Source organism: Ptychodera flava, chromosome 6, assembly GCF_041260155.1.
Source record: "Ptychodera flava strain L36383 chromosome 6, AS_Pfla_20210202, whole genome shotgun sequence".
Lineage (NCBI taxonomy): Eukaryota > Metazoa > Hemichordata > Enteropneusta > Ptychoderidae > Ptychodera > Ptychodera flava.
The window spans coordinates 14,309,149-14,331,467 of record NC_091933.1 but is presented as its reverse complement, the minus strand read 5'-3'; the positions used below and the strand labels follow the sequence as shown (position 1 = coordinate 14,331,467).

The 22,319-nt window shown below is 35.1% G+C and overlaps 1 protein-coding gene across 1 annotated transcript; it reads right to left on the bottom strand.

The window, feature by feature from the left end:
- Nucleotides 1-323: 323 nt before the first annotated feature.
- Nucleotides 324-22,297, bottom strand: LOC139134920 (alpha-N-acetylgalactosaminide alpha-2,6-sialyltransferase 2-like). Its single transcript, XM_070702016.1, has 8 exons — nt 21,890-22,297; nt 9,956-10,108; nt 8,894-9,050; nt 7,405-7,581; nt 6,290-6,452; nt 5,589-5,706; nt 4,944-5,101; nt 324-2,137 (listed from the first exon to the last, which is right to left on the bottom strand). Exons 4-8 carry the CDS (start codon nt 7,445-7,447, stop codon nt 1,876-1,878), a joined length of 744 nt encoding a protein of 247 aa, XP_070558117.1. The 5' UTR covers nt 7,448-7,581; nt 8,894-9,050; nt 9,956-10,108; nt 21,890-22,297; the 3' UTR covers nt 324-1,875.
- Nucleotides 22,298-22,319: the final 22 nt, after the last annotated feature.

The following is a 22,319-nucleotide window of genomic DNA, read 5'->3' as shown; positions in this document are numbered from 1 at the left end:
ATTATCTTTACCAGCACAATGCATTGTATATTATATGAAGTTATCCATAATCAATGAATGTGAGTCTGGACTAAAATCAATTCTAAACGGTAACATTTGAATTTTAACAAAGTATGGTAGACAGGCTGTGTTCATAATCTGAACACTTGGCATGAAAACATGACTTCAGGAATAGAACAAGAAACTGTATATAGTTCAGAGACAGAAAAAAAATACTAGAAAACACGTCTTATAATAGTTACGGCCAATGAAGCTTTAACAGTGTTTTGACAGTGTGGTTTGATGACAGCTGGCAAAAGCTGTGAGAGAAATTGCGCTTGTTATGACTCAGAATATACATCTCAAAGATTGCTGGATTGGTAATGGATTGGTAGAATGACAAAAAATTATCAAATCAGGGAGAATGACATGATTAAAATTGGAAAGAAGTCATGTCATCCATTACTGACACTTTAATTTGTTTTTCAAATTTCCTTGAGTTGCATGTGTAAGAAAAGAAAAGTTTGACTGAGTCTATGAGTAAATATTTGAGTCTAAGGATAAATATCTGCGGATGTATTTTTTCTGCTCCTGTCATTTCTGAACAGGTCCTGCATCAATAATTTATGAAAAAATAGAACTTTCTATGAAAGCTAAAATATAAATATAAAGAGTGAATTGCATAAACAACTAATGCTGTGCATGTAGATGTTGGAAGTTCTATATCTTAGAACTCTGTTCTTATATGCTGTTTATGTTCATAATAAACATGATTGGAACTAATTTGGGATAATTGGATCTTCATATTTTTCACATTTCTCAAAAGTGTTAGGTGTCATATAGCTGAGTGTTTCAACATTACAAATTACTCATAAAAACAAGTGTATAACTTACAAAGAAAAGCAGATGAGCTTACATTTGCAGATTAAACAGACATTACTTCAACATCAAATTATCCCAAATTAGTTCCAATTGTGTTAATAGCACCTTGTAAATTTCAAGTATGTCACTACCTTAGACTACCGGTGTGAACTTCGCTCGTTTAACTAAATGCCTCTATATTTGGCACTTATCCTGCTACCCTTTCACTAGTATGGTTTGGCCCAAATCCATTGTTTTCTATAGAAAGTTGGACCGCTACATAGGGAAATTGGGATGAGAGGGTCAAAAGGTTTACATTATGTCAAAAAAAAATGTGGACCTTACTTGCCATACAGATCATATTTTTGACTAAAATAAAAAACGTTATATGATTTGACTCTGTTGTCCTTCTGTGTGCAGTATAACATCCTGGTCTAAACTGGTCTTTCCAGGATAATACGTTATCTTTGGAATTTCCATGGAAGCCTGAGATCTCTAGTTAGGTTTGGTTGTGTTAAAAAAAAAATTCAAAGTACTGCAAGTTGTGTGTCAGAATGGCTATTGAACACTGTAGAGCCTGTCAAAGGAGTGGCATTCTATGGGTCTGAAACCAGTATTATAGAAGTCTCTGAGCTGACAGACTGTGTCATCTCTGGTCCAAGTTTCTAAATAGAGTGATACATACCTAAGTCGTTTTCATAAGTATTAACATTTTCAAAATGTTGCCATTCCAAAACAGAAATATGACAATTTCTTTTTAATCAAAATGAGCACTTAGAGTGAAAATATATAACTGTGTGCATGTCAAAACTTTGCGGCAAAAAAATATCCATTTTGTGATGCCCTTCTCTCACAGAGAGTGGTACTCAAGTGTTGGAACAGTAACAGTACTGTTGTATTGTAGTTAAACAGGAAGGGTATTGATTACAAATAAGCGTGACAAACTGTAGCAGGATAGGCACACACAACCCTGAACAGTTATGTTCAGTTAAACATGATTGTCAACCTCTACCACAAATTCAGTTCATTTCTGTGCTACGTAAACTCTGCTACGTCTCGTTTATACCATCTTGCAATACCGTCCTGGTGTAGACGTGCCCAGATTGCAATTTCTCTCTTGAAATCATGGCTTCCCTTCAGGCTTTGATACTTTACGTACTCCTTGTCATAGTAATGCATGGAGTAGTCATGGGTGTACCCCATTCCATAGAGACTCAGGTGATCACACCCAGCATGCATAGCTGTCATCACCATTATTGCACCAGTGGTAGGTCGGAATGAGGTAGTGTTTTCCCATCTGTGAATAGAGGACATTGAAATAGGTTTAACACTGTTTAACCTGTTCACCCCAAAATTCCCTGTAAACAGGTCCACACTCACCATTGATAACAATGGGATTGGGCCAAACCATGGTAGTAAAAGGGTTAAAAGCATCCACAAGATAGGATTATACACTACAGATTACAATGCATTAAGCAAAGCGGTCAGTGGTACCTGAGTTCCATCAAAGTTTTCATCTACAGTCCCTATACTCATTGGGGTGACTTTGGCTACATAGAAACTACTGATTACAGGTTTTAGTTTTGTATCTTTATAGTTTGTACTCTGCACTACTGACAAGGTAGTTGTATATAGGAACAGAAAACCAAAGGAAGCTGCTATGGTAAATACATATAGTAGGACCTTTGGTACATGATCTAACATCATGACCGACATTAGTTCTAAATACTGTGTGTGATAAAAGTGTTTGATGAAAAGAATATGCTCTGGAAAGACAAACTTCTAGTGTATTTGTGCCATTTTTTTAAAGTTCTCATAAAAATATCATCTACAAAAGTTACCAATCACACCTCTACGAAAACTTTTATCTTTAATACTTTAAAAATTTAGAAAGTGAAAGCATTAAACATATTCTTGTCGGATTGTCATCAAGTTGCATTAAAGGTAGATAGAACACAGCTCAGGGACAGATATTCGGACTCTCAAATTTCTACAATTGTTTTCTAATCTACCACTTGTGGGGGCTCATTTTAAAGCTCTTGGAGAAAGAAAAACTTTAACCATCTTAGTTTTTGGAAAATTCAAAATTTAATTTTCTCCCATAGAATTGACACAATTAGGATGGCGGCCATTTTCAATTTCACAAATGTTGAGTAATTTGTTTAGCTAATTCTAAACTCTGCAATGGGTGAAAGTTTTATTTTGGAAAGTTTGAGCAAAAGTTTAAGTTTGTCACTGTCGAGGCGCATACTAACTTAACCTGTAACATACACTAGTAATACTAATAGTAAATGTTCAATCTAGTTTCATAATGTTCACTGCATGACAACAAATTACAAATAATTTCACTTTACTTTTCGTTTTCATAAGTTCACAGTTTTTATATTGTCTGTGGAATCTGAAAGTAGTAGTGGTAATCTGTATTCATCAGAAGACCAACTGGTTTGAAATCATTCATTGACTGATTACGACAATTGATAATTTTTAAAGGTTGGAAGCTAAGAATTCTCGCGTTCTGTTCTTGAAATGTTAGGGTGATAACATCTCCCCTTGGTATTCAGTGTACAAGAATGAAGCTACCTATATCTTAACTAAATATTAGAATTATCAGCGAGGATTATGAGTAAACAAATGCCACAATGATTGGGAGAAACCCAGGTATTTATATTTATTCAGGTGCCGAGTGAGACCATACGTAGCTTATTGTTTGAAGAATTCCTGATTTGTGGGAAAGAAATTTATTTTGAACACTCATGGCCACTTATCAAAACTGACACATAACACTCAAATTTTGAAGAGGGTCACTCGATCCTCAACCTCAAAGCTAATGGAGGACACTCAAATTTTGAAGAGGGTGGGCAAGCAGGTGGTTTGAACCGCCTAACTGATGAAATACATGTTTCCTTGTTGTCAAGGTACATATGAGATCGTGCCACTGAATTAAAAATATTATGGTCTGCATAATTGTGCTGAACAAGCGACCTAACAGCTAATACAGTTACGTTGAGAATAACTACATGTATTTGTGACACGTGTTGATGAAGAAGGTGGAAATCTTTGATCACTCATTTCAGGAGGACCTGACAAAATATGGCCAAAAAAGTTGCAAAAGTACACTTTTGAAGATTACATCATAATTTGAACAATCAGATGAGTAGTTTTCTGAGAAAAAAATTTGTGACCAAAAATGGCAAAATTGCCCCAAAAATACAAAATTGTAGATTTCATCATAATTTCAATATACAGTATCACATTCAGTTTATCCGTACGACACTGTATACCAAATATAAAAGCAACATATGAGTATTTTTGAGACACAAAGTTTTTGACCAAAAATGGCCAAAATAATTGCCCCCAAAATACAAAATTGCAGATTTCATTGTAATTTAAATATATCATATTTCTATCATCCCTATGAACCTGTATACCAAATATCAAAGCTGTCAGACAGCCATTTTGGTGGTTTAAATCATTGACTAAAAATGAAAAAAAAATGCCTTCAAAATGCATATTTGCATATTTCATCACAATTTGAATAAGGTTATCCTGAGGGATCTGTATACCAAATATTAAAGTTGTCTGACTGGCTGTTAAGGAGATGAAGATTTTTGCCCCAAAATAGCACAATTATAGTCTCACAAATACAACTTTGCATATTTCATCACAATTTGAACAAATCTGACTAATGTTATCCCTGGTCACCTGTACTCCAAATATTAAAGGAATCAGACAGGCCTTTTTGAACAAGAAGCTTGGAATGTAAACAGTTGAGGGTGGACGCAGCCACACATCCACCTATTAGATAATTAAGCTTCGTGTTTTTGACAGCGAAGCTAAAGAAAGTTACCTCATGTACCATGTCAACACACACATTACACTAGAACTGAGCAGAGATGATTTTCAATACAGCAGAATAGAGCATATCTTGTCCAGCTTTTGTAAATTTCACAATAATCAATGCACAGTACTTGTCAAAATTTTAAAGTCTGTAATCTGTTGGACAAGTGTTACATAGTGGATTCAAAACTGAGGGTAACAGTCCAAACTGAGAAGGATAATAACAGATAATAATTTCACATATAGTTCGAACTTAAAGCACTTACATTTTATGAACATATCTGACAAAATCAGGATGAAGAATTCGTATATTGTCACTTGATGTGGTTAGTTTTGGTGGCCTTCGAGATTTGCCTTTCCCGATGACATCCATTATATAATACAAGTCTTGTTTTCGGCAAGGAACAAATAGATACGTCACACCCTATGTCAAAGTCAAGAAACAGTTTAAAAGAGTCAGTAGATTGTTTAACATGTTGAGGTTTGGAGGGAAATAGAATTGAAAATACACTAAGGAAGTTTTTTAACCCTTTGAGCACCAAGGTCAATTTTTGTCGCCTTCATAAAATGCCTTCATAAAATGCATCCCCATCAATTTTTTTCAAATTTTTGCAAAAGTTTTGATGAAAAACTGTAGCCAATGAAATATGATGTCTGTTTGGTCCAAAATTGTCAAAATAATTACAGAAAAATTCATAAAAATTGGTAAAATGTTGCACTAAAATTTTGGTGGGAAAAATTACAGCTCTCAAAGGGTTAAACATAGGTGATACTTGAGGACACGTAACAATACAGTCAGGTTTTATGACTAAACTGCAATCTATTCAAAAGCCACACTTTAACATAAGTCTAACCTTGCTAAAGTTGGGTCTCTGCTAATTGAAACTGGAAAAAGGCATAAAGAACTCTACCTGATCATTGGGGATGTCATCAGCTTTTGTGTATATCAATGATCTATCAAAGAAGACATAATGGGTCAGTTTTTTCCCAACATCTCTCTCATAACCTTTCCTGATGGCATGGTTGACCCTGAAAATGAAAACACGATAAATAAAATCAACAAATAAAACATAAAAGTCAATAGCTTATGTTGTAGTGAGTTTTCTTGACTATTTTGGAATACACTGATGTAGGTTCACATCTAGCCAAATACTGAAACACACACATAACACAATATTCATTTGATAGTAAGTATTAAATATCTGTACAACAAACTGAACAGGTTCTAAATAAAAATAACACATCAAAGAAAGCAATTATATAAGAGTCACATATTACAGTCATCTAGCCGCCAGAAAAAAGATTCCCTTAAATGCACCACAATACAATACAGTAGTTGTAAAATATAATTTGTGAAATTACAGCAATTTTTTACAAATTTGTTTCAATATTGCAATGACAACTGAATTCTTTTCCAGTTAAGGATTTGCTTGTCGACAATGACATTGGGAAAATTAAAATATCAGCTTTCATTGGATTAAAATATAATTATTTTATTACAAAACTATTTGGAATGCAAAAAGTTGACCAAAAAAGCTGACGCATTGAAAATAACCCTCACTCTACTTTCTTTAGTCTGAGTTAACAGATTAAGCTGATACACAATCCTTACCTAAAGACCATATCATGACTGTCAATCTCTTTACCCATATTGGATCCATTCATTATTCCACCAGTACCGATGACAGCACAGCTGATGCAAGGCGGCTTCTTGCTCTCCTCAAATGTAAATATTCCCTCAGATTTTGAAAATTCATTGTACACATCTAATAGCTCTGAAGGAGAAAAGAAAATGACAGCAAGTTGATACAAGTTGGACTCTGATATCTTAAAATCATAATGTATAACTACTGTGTTTCATGTAGGCAAATTTACATAATGACAGGCTTGCACCTGGTAAGCTCTGCCAACGACTCAGTATTCATATGCAGTTGACAGTACAACAAGAACCACGATATGCGAACGATAAAGGCAGGTATTGATCTAAGATATTTTTCACAAAACCTGTACATGTAAAATGCCTTGATTTTCACTTATCCTTGTACGTGGTAATACAGGGAAAGTATTTCAGAGTAGAACAGATAGACAGACTGTGGACATATTACAGTAACATGTGCATTCTCATAAATTGAGACTATTTTACTGTAAGCAATGATAAGTTTTATATTTTGGTGATCTGTCTGATTTTTTGAAATTTTGACATAAAAAATGACTCTTTCAAGTTTTTCATTGATAATACTGTGATACTGTGACAAGGCAATGGGTTGTAATTTTATGATACAGTTTTACTATCTCTGTTTGTAGATAAAAGTTTAACAACAAAGTATAGGGAATGCTCAGTTGAAAACTTTTCCACGTCTGATTATAACCAGGATACTTGAAAACTCGTCAATATAAATTACGATCCAGTCAGACTATCCTCAAAGACGTGGCAACTTTGCAGAGTCATCAGCAGGCAATGATTTTCAGTTGAAAAATGTCTTTCACTGGTCTTGTTTTTAAAAGCTGAGCAAGCTTTTGTTCACTTGAAATCAAATGAAAAGTAAATATACAAACAACCATACACTATAACCAAAATGGTTTAGCCCTCACCTATATACAAACAATCATACCCTCTCATCGAAATGGTTTAGCCCTCACCTGTAGTTTCAGTCAGTGAGTGCAGACGTGTTTGCATGCGAATGGCTGAAAAGGATATAGAAGCTGTCATGGCAACACCAATCTCACCTTTTTCCGTAACATTTTCATGGTATTTGTATCCAAACGGCATCCAATAGGGAAGAAGTCTTTGATACTCTGATGTGTTTAGTTTATTCTTGTCCACCAGTAATTGTACATCCGTCGATATTTGGCAGCAAACCACGTTGACTCATACACTTTCTTTTGTAGTGATGTTGGACACACCTAGTTGGGTAAGCAGGAGATACCTCAAGTGAATTTCAGTGCTTTCAGTAGCTTTGGGCAAAGGAAAATTTCATCCCATTAACAACTGTGGAAACAATTTCTCTTCTGGGGTAACTGAATAAATCTAACTGGAGTAAGATGCCTGGTTGAGTGCTGCTCAGTAGTTTTGTAAATTTAACCACACACCATCAGTTTTGTTGGTTTTTTCTCAGTGCATTTTGCACAAAATTTTGACCAAATACATAAATCAGAGAAGATAAACACTTTGTACAGAAAAAAGAGATCTGCACCATCCAGGTACATGTGATTTGGATATATATGCATACACGTGGAAATTTCTTAAAATAGAAATTACCAAGTCAAAAATTTATATATATAACCACAATAACTGGTACAGTCATTGCTCTGTGGGGGATTATATGGCAAATTTAAGCAAGATATTAACTCATATTGTTATACATGAGAGATGCTGTAGAATTCTCTACATCATGAGAACATTAAAAGTCAATGATGTTGAGAATTAGTATTTTACCCATCTTATGCTTTTGAAAACTGAGTTTTAATGCTAAGATGTGTGACAATAGAAAAAACATTTGGGCATTTACACATAACCCATAAGGCTTCTCTGTCTTGTATCCTCTAGACTTCAGTTGAGTCTCAATATTTAATTTTTGAGTACAATTTTTGAGTACAAAATGGCCGCTCAGCAGCCATATTGGATCGTATCGTGAAATAAATTGACTTGCATATGTATGCCACAATACTTTATCCTTGCACACACTTTGAAAAAATTCGGCTCAGAGGTGACAGAGAAACAGCTGCTGACGGACGGACGGGACCCAATCTATAAGTCCCCGCCGGACTGCGTCTGCGGGGACTGAAAAGAACCCCTGAATTCAAGCCTTATCTTATACTTGAACAGACTATGAATTCATGTTTATTGTTGAAAAGGTCTTTCACAACATAGGTATCTTTTTCTGTTTGAGACATTTTCATGGATCAATGAAAGTAACTGAAACAAAATGGTACTTCACATGTTACATTATTATTACACGCTTATATACTTTTTAAAATTCACAAATTAATTGACTTATTTATTTTTTATTTATTAATTTGTTTATCTATCTATCTACTATTGATGTAAGGAGAGTTACCTCAGAATTCTAGAAAAAATCCCAATGACCAAAGTGTATTATTGAACAAAATTGTATACAGAAAAGAAACGCGATGTAAGTTGAAAACTGGCGATGGAAAAACCATCTTTCCTATGATAGCTGCATAAAGTAAACATATCTATGGGCATGATACTTACCGATGGTTTCGTGTTTGGATTCAATCTGAATGTGTACTCGTCACTGCCTTCTTTAAAATTAACGAAACCTTGATGTACAGACCCTGCTTTGAAAGGAAGTTCTGCAAGTTGTCCATCATTTCTAGAATCATCTTTGCCTACGCTGTCCGTCCTACCACTGTGGTAAAGAAATTGTGGAAATGTAGATAAGCTTGTATTAGAATGCACTCTGTGGAACTGTGTTTTTTGAATTTGGTAATTCCATGAAAGTTATTGCTCAAATCCGTACATGTAGGACTGTCAATAGGTCAAACCCGGAATTTCAATGGACCACGGTACAAACAAACCCACGTGTGTAAACGCGCATAGACGAACGTGTATTTCTATACACGTTAGTGCACATGTGGGTTTGTTTGTACCGCGATCACGTGATCTCTTGGGCGTACTGAGTCTGTAGAACGCATCGCATCCTTTTTATTCCGGAGTAGAACCATTAACCTGTCATTCCACACAATCAGGGTTACAGCAAAGTCATATATAAAGGATTATCAACTTCAGTGTTACAGCAAATTAGTCATATAAATTCCTTTGCTGTCAAGAAAGCAGATTTGCAGAAATATGGCTTCCTGTAGCGTGATTTCATCAAAAATTCAATCTCAATTCATCCATATCATAGAGCTTTTCCAACACAAAACAGGAAAGCCTCTTCACTGAACTGAAGGTTGTTCTGCATTGTTGTGAGAAGTCATAGGCCTTGAATATTTAATTCATTTACATACCGGTACTTTATAAGATCCGAAAACAAGCAGTAACTGTCATGTCCATCTGACACATCATTATGTTCATGAATACTATGCGGGGAAACAAATATGCCTATTTTTTTTTAATTTGTGTCGATTTTAAAGAAGATACATTATCCAAACTCTGCAATATTTAGCAACATTTTGCAACAGAGTAGACAGACCAGGGAGACAGACAGCCTCTGACGACAAAAACCAACATGAGTGGATGAATAAAACCAGTGAAATTCGAAAATTTATCACATTAAGTGGGAGGTCGGACATTTTCATGAAAGGAACTTACCAATCACAATGAACGTCATCTCTGAGGTCTGGATTTGTCTTGGTTTTACTCGATGGCAGTACCATGAAATTAAACACCACCAAGGCGGTCACCATGAGCAAGGCAATTAAAATTAATCTTCTGTAGAACCGATTCATGATGAGAGAAATCAACCTGTGAAAAATAGAAATATCATAATGTGACATTGTCAGCTGCCATCGATGATAGTATGTAGTGTACATGTGTCTAGCAGCTGAAATATAGCAAATAAAGTTTAAGTAATAGCAAAGCCGATAGATTATGTATTTCGTAACACGTACAAACTTTGATGCAACCACAAATGTATGTATAGAGGGTCAGTAACTCTTAAAGGGCGGTGGTCGTCAGAACGGCGCTCAAAGTTCGCTAGGGATCCCTACGACCGATATAAACACTGTATCCAAGCTACGTTGGCGATTGATGAAAGTTAAAACATGTTTGTCTTAATGTACATTGTAAAATTTAAATGTTGCAGCTATTTTGACATGATGCATCTATATATAGTGCATGAAATACATTGTTTGTAAACAAGAAAGTTGCACATGCGCAGTTCCGACCACTTCCCTTTAACTATTTATGACTTTTTCACTATTTTGTTTTTAATGTCAATCATAGTTTTCTGTTCAACATCCCGCAGCATGTTGAAACACCAACTATTTAGCTTGTCAACATAGTGTCTACGTGTACGATGAATTGTTATTGTTTAAATTTGAACGCTACTTAGAGCCAGAATTCACCTGTCAACAATAACAATGCAGTCTGTACACGTACAGACTGTGTTGACAAGCTGAATACTGTGTATCTCAACATGCTTTGGGGACTAGCAGAACAACTAGAAATTGTAGTTGATATTCAAAACAAAACTAGTGAAAAAAATAATCATCAAAAGTTAGAATTACTGGTGAAGTATTCAACTCTCCAAAACTCGATTGGTGACAACATGTGATGGAGGCATGTCTATCTCAAACAGACAGGCTAGTTTGCTTAGTTTATGTAACAGCAAAGCCGGTATGATTTATTTAGTACGCAAAACTTTGCTGCAACCACAAGTGCATTTATGATTTAAACTCTCCACTCCATATAACAAAATTCTTCTGTTTATTCACGTAATTTGGGTGCTGAAGTATAAACTCTGCTTTTTGAGAAAGACGAGTGCCACTATGGTATCTGCCAAAAACAAACATTTTGTTCTTTACATGTAGTGAAAGACATAAATGTTATTTTCTTGGAACCATTTGTTCTTTATGTATAATATACATTGTAAGCTTTCAAAAATCACAAATCGGCAACATTACCAAATTTCAAATGATTTTGGCTTAAAAAGATTCAAACACTGTGTCGCATTTATGTAGATTTGGTTCATAATGCAATTTATCATTGGGAGCCCATACCATTTAAAAAGATTGCCAACTATCTATCATAACTGGTGGTATGTAAGTTACTCCTGATCTAAATTGGCAGGAATGAAATTAAGTTGTAAAACTTAGTCAACTGTTGAAGGCATTTGTGTGACGACCACTAAAATGGAGTATTTCCATATAACCTTGACATCTGTCATATACTCTGCAATAAATACTAGCAAAAATTGCTACACATGGGGGAAAAAGAGAAAACTGGCACAGTTTCTACATAATAGATTGATATAAATCAAAAATATTCTTTTAAATAAATTTATTGTCATTATGATATCACAAATGGTTTGTGTTTACTACATGGTACGGAGCTAACAAAGTTTAAACCTCAGCTTTTTGCTAAATTTTTACTACAGTATACGCACATGTAAGCAGGAAACTTCAGTTTTGCTTTATAATCAGTCTAAGGTAGGGTGACATATCACATTCATGGGAGAACTTTGTAAAGTTAGAAGTAATGAGAGACCACCATTTTATCATGTTTTGAGCTGCATGGATGTCAAAACTGTTTTCACCCACAAACTTTCTGCAAATCGAATGGCTAGAATTGTGAAATATGCCTGCAAGCTTGATCTGACACATTTAATACCCCTGTTCCATGTAAACAAAGCGACCTAGCGGCCGATATAGCTCCGCTGTGTTTATGTAGAGAATAACTATTTTTGACACATGTTGATGAAGAAGGTGGAAATCTTTGATAACTCAATGCAGTGGCCAGAAAAAAGTGGCTAAAATAAGCTGCAAAAATACAAAATTGAAGATTTCATCATACTTTGAATATATCACATTCGATCATCCTAAGAACATGTCACCAAAGCTATCTGATGAGTAGTTTTTTGAGAATAAAATATTCTGACCAAAAATGGCAACAATTGCCCCCCAAAATAAAAATTGCAGATTTCATCATAATTTCAAAATATCACACTTAGTTCATATATAGAAACCTGTATACCAAATTTCAAAGCTGTTAGACCAGTACTTTTTGAGAAACGCATTTTTTGACCAAAAATGAGAAAAATTGCCCTAAAATTCAAAATTGCAGATGTCATCATTATTTCAATAAATATCATTTAGTTCATCTATGGAAACCTGTATACCAAATTTCAAAGCTATCAGATAAGTAGTTTTGGAAATACACATTTTTTGACCAAAAATGGCAAAAATTGCTCAAAAAATACAAAATTACAGATTTCATCAGAAATTCAATATATATTACTAAGCTTATCTGTAGAAACCTGTATACCAAATTTCAAAGCTTTTAGACCAATACTTTTTGAGGAACACATTTTTGGACCAAAAATGGCAAAAATTGCCCCAAAATTACAAAATTGCAGATTTCATCATTGTTTCCATAAATATCATTTAGTTCATCTGTAGGAACCTGTATACCGAATTTCAAAGCTATCAGGTGAGTAGTTTGGAAATACACATTTTTTTACCAAAAATGGCAAACATTGCCCCAAAAATACAAATTACAGAGTTCATCAGAAATTCAATATATATTACTTAGTTCATCTATAGAAACCTGTATACCAAATTTCAAAACTGTCAGACCAGTACTTTTTGAGAAATACATTTTTTGACCAAAAATGACAAAAATTGCCTTAAAAATGCAAATTTGCATATTTCTGCACAATTTGAACAAATCTGAAATAGATCATCCCTAGGGACATATGTACCAAATATAAAAGCTATCTGACTGGTAGTTTGAAGAAGAAGATTTTTAAAGATTTTTTTACCAAAAATGACAAAAATTGCCTTAAAATACAAATATGCAAATTTCACCACCATTTTAGCAAATCTGATTTAAGTCACCCTAAGCAAACTGCATATCAAATTTCAAAGCAATCGGACGAGCGGTTTCAGAGAAGAAGATTTTTTTACCAAAACACCAAAAAATGCCCCAAAAATACAAATATGCAAATTTCACCATGATTTGAACAAACTGAAGTGAGGTCACCCCAAGTGAACTGCATATAAAATTTCAAAGCAATTGGACTTGTGGTTTCAGAGGAGAAGGCAATTGTTGACGGACGACGACGGACGACGGACGCCGGACGCCGGACGACGACGGATAATCAACCTATTTGATAAGCTCCGCGTCGCTGACAGCGGAGCTAAAAAGGTCCACACGCCACTGATAATAATGACATTGGGAAAAACCACAGTGACATTGTTAAACTATGACATTGTTAAACTGTCTCAAAATAAATATTTGACCATGGGCAAACATGTCAGTCACAAACTTCATGGTTTCAATGCCAAATTATCAGGTTCATACGTTCATACACGCTTTTAATATTATAATGCAAGCACATGCCTATAATAAAAGTTGATTTATTAATTTTGGTCTAAAATTCCTGATGTCAACACATGCTGGTAGTGTAATGTTGGTTCGCTGTGTTCTGCAAGGTACAGTGTAGCTAAAACTGACTTTTTCACAACTCTGTAGCATCAATACTGGCTGTTACAAGTAAACACAGAAATGTGCCCCCTTATATTACCCATCCGTATAGGTGCCATGGTACACTCAGTGTGAGAGTTTTCGGACAGGGTAGTGGATTTCGCCCAAAGTCGTTTCGTAAATGACCAGCAATACGAAATCTTATTGCCATACCTTTCGAAACTTTATTGTGGTTATTCTCAAACTCAGTTGACACGACAGGAGTGGTATTTCGGGTCAAAGTTGCCAAAGTTTTGACCCTATGTCAAGGGCGTAGTAATCGGACTGCAATCCCAGAAATCGGACGTCGTGTTTGGAATGTGATTAGGAGCTAAGTATTGATAATTTGAAACTTCAAACCACCGATTTTTAATTTCGATGTGTTTAGAAAACAGTATATAAGAATATTTCATGATAATTAGTTATGTTTAATCCATGGACGACTCAACTATATTTCGACGTGTATAGCGCTTAGATATCGGACACGGGCTGTCTCTGTATGTGTTGCTTTCGGCACCTTGTACATAGGCCTATTGTACGGTGTGGGAACTTCGCTAAGTTTGTTCAGTGAGTATTACTTATAATTGTTTCCATTGCATATTTTGTTTGTATTAGAATCGCACAGGCATTATTTAATAAAAATAGCGAGTATATTTCATCGTATGGCATTATTTACCTGTCAAGTTTTTACGCGGTAAGTCACTTACTACGTTTACACAATTATGCTAAATATTGTCTGTCCGAAAACTTGTACACTTCTTACGTTCATTAAATGTACTTTTTTTCTCGAAACAACTGCGCAGTTTTCGTTAAAACTACATGCAATCGTAGCGAACAATGGAAAGAATATTTTCAAAATCATATTCTCCCCCACATTCAAATTCAATGCTAAATCAGGACTTTAGTCAAAATTTCAGTTACTTTGACCTGACGGCAGTATGTTGACAGTATCACTGACGCGGTGTCAGACGACAATTTGTGACCGCCGCTCGTAGCGAACTCAATAGCTTCTACCAAAAAACTATCGAAAACGGGACAACAGTGTCACCTGACATAATATGAGGTCACATGACCTGTAAAACGCTATCGATACGGAGCGAAGGTGAGTGTAACTAACAACATGTCACTAAATGTCCGAAAACTGAGGTCGTCCAGAAACTGTCACACTGAGTGTAGTTTTATACCATATCAGAATCTGTTATGGTTGTATATCAGTAAAACGAGATGCCCAAAATATCTCCTGTTCTGTTCCAATAATATCTGCATGTACACAGACATAACTGTCAATATTTATCTTTGTTTAGCTTCACACTCTATTAGACCCTAAGTAACACAATATTTACTGAATAGCAGTTTAAATCCCAGCCTACTCAATGTCTCTAGATAGGTTATCATTTGTGCCTTTCCTTATCATATCTTTGCAAGACACTTGACACACATTTGCATAACATCACAGAGCAGATTTCAAAAGGCGAACTGTTTACACAAGTGACAATATCTGAGTGGGGTTCAGTCGTTCACAATGTGTACACTTTTTTATCACCAATATGTCAACTATGCTGGTGCTTTACTCCACAAAGCTGCAATTAAATGTCACAACAAAAGTCTATTTAAAAACTCATCATCTAGCTGTAAGACTTTCCCTCATGGCTGTTTTGTTCAAATGATATCGTACAAATTTCAATGACAGAAAGGCTGAGCTCTGACTCTAGCAAAAATAAAATTGAACTGAATTGCAAAAATGAAATCTCAAGAAGAAATGGCTTCTTCTCTCCCGGCTTAATCAACAGCTATACAGATATATAGCCAAATTCAAAGTGAAAGCAATCCCCTAGTTTTTTTGTAACTATTCTCGTCATGATATTTTATTCATATTCAGTAAATGTCCATTATGGAAATAGATTTGGGATTACTGGTACGCTAACACTTGACACGCCTTGTGATAGGAGCACATGTCCACTGAAATCTGTTCTGTAATATTATTACAGAACAAAATACACTTACACACTAACTTACTCGTCTGCATCTTACACCATGATACTTGGTATTTTCAGCATCATCAGTTCGAAATGGTCGTGTTCTTGACCTCTACACTGCAGTTGATAATGGGAAGTCCCGACCATACGCTATAAACTTCAATGCATCTTGCAAGACTTGAAACATGTACTTCCCAGCATATGAGAATCAGTTTGTAAGCAAACATTAAAGACCTTGATTTATGAGAGCTGATATAATTTTGATATTTGAAAGAGAATTGAATACGCGATTGGATGGAGGTATAAATATTAGAATATGGAAATTGGTTAGTTTTTACACTCATTTCAAAGGTATTGGATAGTTTTTTAGATATTTCTATTTTCCATGTAGAGATAATTGCCGATATGAAGATTGCAGAGCCGAAGATGTAACATATGGATAGATTGTAATCGGAGTACGTTGAGCTACAATGTCATCTTTCAGAACTCACTGCAAATGATTTAATAGACACATCTGAAAAGATGTCGGTACACATGCAGAGAGAACAAAAGAATACAGAATTGAAACTAAAATAACATCCAACACAAGCATCTGGCATTAGAGGGACTGTATTGAATGCCGTACATCTGCAGGCCAGTAATACCTATTCTCTGGTTCCTAAAATAATCCACACTAAAAATAAAATCCCATTACTAGTAGAACCCTGCAGATAGGCTGTGTATTGGCTATAAAGTGGTTTTACATTCTGTTTTTGCTCTGTGAGCTGTAAGTATGACAAATTTCCTCTCTGGGCAAATTTATGAAATTATTTAAAATGAGATGGACCGAGGCCTGAAGTATCAGAAATAGACATCCTTATTTATATGTGAGAACTAAAAGTTCAATAGATATGTACACCAACATGATGATGAAAATTTTCTAAGTGAAATAATGATATAACAATTATATTGAGCATTGCCTGTGCTACAAAATAGAATGCTGGAATAATTGAAAACATTCATGACTGCAGGTGTGAGTGGGCAAATCGCAATTAAAATAATTCCCTTTTTCAAATCATGCTGCAATTTTAATTGGTTTTCCTTGATTAACTCAAGTTATTTAATTGCATTTCATTAAAAATAAATGACGGGTTAAAAGTGAGCGTTGTATTTCCTGTGACACAAAAATGTAACATTTCATTAATTCTCACTAGTTTTATTAGCAATATTTTTTCGAGAACAAAAGGAAATAAATTATGTTACAAACACTATGTCGTAAACTGAAACTAAAAAATTTATACTACACATTTCATTTCAAAGTTCATAACTGATCATTTAATTGCTACGTTTATGATTCATTGATGCACAAAAATGGTCATGCTTGAAAAAATCACTTCATGTCTTCAGAAAAATCTCAAAAGTTCCATAGTTCAACAATTATTTCCTATATATAATAGTTTTTTTATTGAATGTTGATAAGAATTCAAACATATTCATCACATCAACCTTTTCCTGGACAATTTAATCTTCCATAATAGGCATACTGCAAAAATGATCAAATGGAAATGGATTTTTTTTCAAATTTGAGTTTTAAAATTATTATTTTATGATAGTTTTGCATCTACTCTAAGATTTGCTTCAAAACACATCTTATGGAGAAGTGAAATTGTGGCCTGCGAAATACATCAAACTCACAAAACATGAATACATGTGCACTATTATTGTAACAGGAATGCATGCATGTACATGAATTTTGAAATGAACACATGTGTAAATGACATGCAAATGAATAAATATGTTTCTGTCAAAAAGTCACCACGTACACCTACCAGGACTACCATATTTTACCAGGTTTTAAAATGAACATTGCATTTTTATGAATTTACTATTCAAAAATCTATACATTTTGATCAGAAAAAATTTTGCATGACAGGAAAAAAAATATATGGTTGTACATAGTCAAATAAATCAGCTGTCACATATATTGCTTGACTTACAAAAAGTAAAGGTATCGCAGCTGACTTTCTGTGGTACAAAATTTTTTTAGAATATTTTTTTCACATGGATTTTGTGGATGTCCCTCTCACTGTTTTATTACATTTATGCTACATGTGTACAAGAAATCGGACCCTTCACAGTAACGTCTTCTTGCAGTTCTAAACATATAATATGAAAATAAATACAACCAGAAAGTTAAAAAACTACAGTGTTGACTGAGTAAAAAATACCTTCTGGTATAAATGTAAAGAGTTTATCCCTAAATTGATTACAGATCTCATAAGATAGAGTTGTCATATTTTAAAAATATTTTGTTAGATTGATTTTGGTATTTTGAGACGCTGATCAAGAGTGTTACATGTACATGGATGAATACACAGTTGAAATACCGATCACAATATGGCATAAAACACACGTTCTCAATATATGATTTGTAAGAGTAAAATTTACAAGTCCTACCTAACCCTGTGTATTAATGCTGCACCTTGTCAAGAGGAGAACCCTGTACTGGTCAGAAACAGCAAATGAAGAATTTCTCTGAAGTGACGGACCAACAAGAGCATACACACTTCTGCTGTGCCTGGCAACGGACCTGTCAGTGTGAGCAGACCTTGTCATGTGGATTTACACCCCTTTCAGGGGCATCTCAAATTTCTACAGTGCATATGGTCTGTTCAACTCTTGCAGAAACACCTGTTTGTTTAATTACACTGTGTTTTATGTTTAACAACTTTTCACCTTTTTAAAGGTAAAAAATTATTTTTATACCATTTTATGTTTGTAACATGGATATAATGCCTTACTAGTTGTATAGTTCCTCTCAGTCTCAAGTTGTTTGACCACAGATGACCAATTATTTTACAGCATATTAAAATCAAACACATCAGCTTATGAGTGCTTGTGCCCTTGTTTTAAGCAATAGCCAACATTGTAGACATAAAAAGACAGAAGTGAGAAGTACATAATTTTCGTCAATCACAGCAATCAAAACTTGATCTCTAGTTACAATGTCTGTAACTAAAGATTCACACAATGGGGCTTGTAATCATCAGCTACCAGATGATCAAATGATGTGTGAAACTTATGTTAGGGACATCCTAAGTATTTGATGTTTTTTTAATAACAACAACTTTGTGCCTGTATAATTATATATTTTACTCCTCCTTAGATATACTTGCTATAATTTTATAGTTATCTGACTGAGGTCCTACCTAGCCCTATTCATCTATCTGCATGTGAATGCAGGGCCAATCTCGCCAAAAATACTGATACTCTCCTATTTATACACACAATTTTGGCGACGCTAACTAAATAGCCTGCCAAAGAAACAGATGTAGTCAGTTGAGATGCCCCCTGAAAATATTAACAGCCCTGAATGAGTACCTATACCATAGATTGGTATGGTAAGCTGTTGCTGGTATTGAGTGACTGGTATACTAAAGCTATGGACATCAGGGAATTTATTTCTGTTACTTTGCTGAATGAATGGACTGACTGTGCCACTATTAAGCCTGCAGCTTAGACTGTCATATTAATACACATAGCGTAACACACACTCTTTTCATTTCCCAGGTGTACTTCGCTGCATTGCAGGTTTCATCATACTATTTGATTTTAAATAATCAAGTCTTGTTCCAAAGTTTCTGGATGAATTAAACCTATACAGTAATTCATTAATACTGATACTGCATACTCTGCACCGATACTCCTAGAATTCAAGATAATCTCTTGTGCCACCATCCTAAACTGACAGTTTGGGATCATAAAGAACCCAGGTCTTATCTCCGTATTACAAAACATCCGATTTGGTTATTAAATCAAAACCGGAATTGGTAAAACCATCTTTTTGAAGTGTAGGAAAGGCATTAATGTTTATATTACTTGCTTGCTTGTAGCAAAGTCTGCCTTTCAGGTTTTATTACATGTTATGGTTCTTTATATTTTGAATAAAAACACGGTTTTTTTTGCAAAATCCTAACAATGCATTCACTTACAGTAAGCTGTGAAATACATGTAATTTACCTGAAATGCTTTCGCACGCTGCATATGAAATATGTTTTCCTTGTGATAAGTTCAAATAAAATTAAGTTGAGCAAGGGGCATATCAAAGTAATAGTTCTCCATTGACAGACAGATAGAGGCCAAAGTCCTCCTTTGACCTCTCTCACCTAGAGATCCATCCTCACTTTAGAAAAGGATTATTTTGCTCTTCTATATCACATTAAACTAAAGAAACAAAGGGTTTGATATAAACAGAAAACTTTGTAATATAGATTTGTTTTGATGGAAACCTTGTTTTTTCCTACATATTTATTCACAGAGAAGGTGTATGAATGAGTTATGACATGAATAACATGAGTGTGTACCGTTCGGGTACCCTCTTCAATAGAGTTTACGCATTGGTTCAAACTGTCTTAAATTTACACAAATGACAAATAGGGATTAAAGTGGCGACACCCAAGGCCGATCTTAACAAAATTCTATCCATCAAGTGTTTAACAACAAGATACAAGCCATTAAACGTACTGTACAGGTATAGGACACGTCTCCGAAATATGCAGCCGCTTGATGTCCAGTCATTAAAAAGAGATGTCCATGGGTTGACAAATGATTACGAAGAAACACATAAGGGGTGGACCATTTGATATCCTGGGGGGCTTGGAAGATTGGGGGAAAAAAAAAGATGCCAGGTGGAGTTGCTCGAAAAAAAAATCTGGCTTTAGGTGGCTGATGGAAAAAAAATTATGGACCATTACGACTAAGAAAAAAAATCTTGGCAATTGTTCGATGCACACTGCAGCATCAATAAAAATCAAGCAGTAGCTCTAGAGTTTTATAAAGCATAAACTGTTTCAAGCTTGAGGAACAATAACTGAATATGAACAATTGTACAGTATACATGACCTTCTGATTAGAGGAAGTATGCTGAAATTGAAATTGCTCACCAGTGTTTTCCAGAAATGTGTAAATCTGAATGTAAGGATTTTGTCAAAATACCACAGAAGAGAGACAGCCTGCAAACATTTTACTATTATCGTTTGCGCATAGAAAACTCATAACAATGAAAAATGCGTAGAGACTCAATCCAATGCGTAATATTATTACGCATTGGATCGACTCTCTACACATTTTTTCATTGTTATGAGTTTTTCTATATACGCATGTTTTATTCGTAAATGCGAACACTGTTATAGTGAATTATTCTACCAATGTTTTTCTTAACAAAAGCGAATGTGTTTTGATTAGAATTGAATGAGTTTGATGGTTTTGGGGAAACTACTATGTGGTAATGAAGAATGGGAAATGGGCAATGAAATGAGCAGACAGCAGGTGATTTAAGATTAAATGTTACATCTTCACTGCAAATAAAACCATAAGTGTGTCATAAATAATACAAACAAAACAAAATCATGTTTGTTTGTTTTGTTGTATGTGAGCCACGTCTAAGACACACAACAAAAGTACTGTTTCAGTCAGTAAATGTCACCTCAGATGCCACCAGAGAAAACCATTTCCACTCCAAAATTTCATTTTTCGCCTTGCGAGAGGGGGGACACCCCCCTCTCGCGCTCTCCCCCCTCATTCGCTACGCTCACTCGCCACTCAGTCGCTTCGCTCCCTCGCAGTCCACCCGTCTACTTTCTTAAATTACCCGGCTACTTTCAATGTAAGGACAACAATAACAAGTAAATGCCATAAATGTACATGATTTTACAAATATGTTTTTGTAAAGTGAATCAAAAATGTACATGTATTTACATAACTTCATTTAGTTTCTTGAATATAGTCCGTGTGCGATAGAACAGCATCTTGTTACTGGGTGTGAAAAACCAAGCAAACAAACATTGCACCGAAATTTGGTAAAAAAAAATATATCTCGAAGAAGGAAAGTGAAAAAAAAAATTGCCAGCATATGCCCTGTAGAAAAAAATAATTCATGGTGAAGCACGTGGGAAAAAATAATGGCTCTCCACCAATCTTCCAAGCCCCCCCCCCCCCCAGGATATCAAATGGTCCACACATAAGCAAAGGGGCACACCGAGTATTAACCTACAGTGCAGTGTGAAATGGCCTGTACTGCATTGATACCATGACGACGTGTACTCACCACGAACACACAGTGTGCATAGAAGTGAAATGGAATCAGGTCTTCTCTTGTCAGATCCGGTTGGCGCTTGATTGGATTGATAGTACCCGACTTTTATGATGTGTACTTGAACCAGCCTTGCCCTTGCATTTGCAAGCTTGCCAAAGCGTCGAAATCTAGGGGTCGAAATGTCATTCACCGTCACGGAGAATCACTTTCAATTTGAAAGTTTCCACTTTCACTGGTCACTTCTTCATGGTTAGATAAGATCAGTCATTTCATGTCGAATGAAAAAGGAGGACGAAATGACTTCATACTTCGGTAACGAGTGTCATTACAACGTGGCTGGATTGGAGAACCGTGGAGGTATCTGGTTCCTTGTCCTCTCCTTGTGTGGCTTCCTGTCATCTCAAAACATTTCGTACTGGCACTCCACCAAAAGAGCGCGCCC

What these genes read in the sequence shown, in the direction of transcription:
- LOC139134920 (XM_070702016.1), bottom strand. Translation starts at nt 7,447, where the DNA reads ATGCCGTTTGGATACAAATACCATGAAAATGTTACGGAAAAAG. An exon ending in TGAAAATGTTACGGAAAAAG is followed by an intron (nt 6,453 to 7,404) that starts GTGAGATTGGTG and finishes TTTCTCCTTCAG; the next exon opens with AGCTATTAGATGTGTACAAT. An exon ending in GTCAGATATGTTCATAAAAT is followed by an intron (nt 2,138 to 4,943) that starts GTAAGTGCTTTA and finishes CTCTATTCACAG; the next exon opens with ATGGGAAAACACTACCTCAT.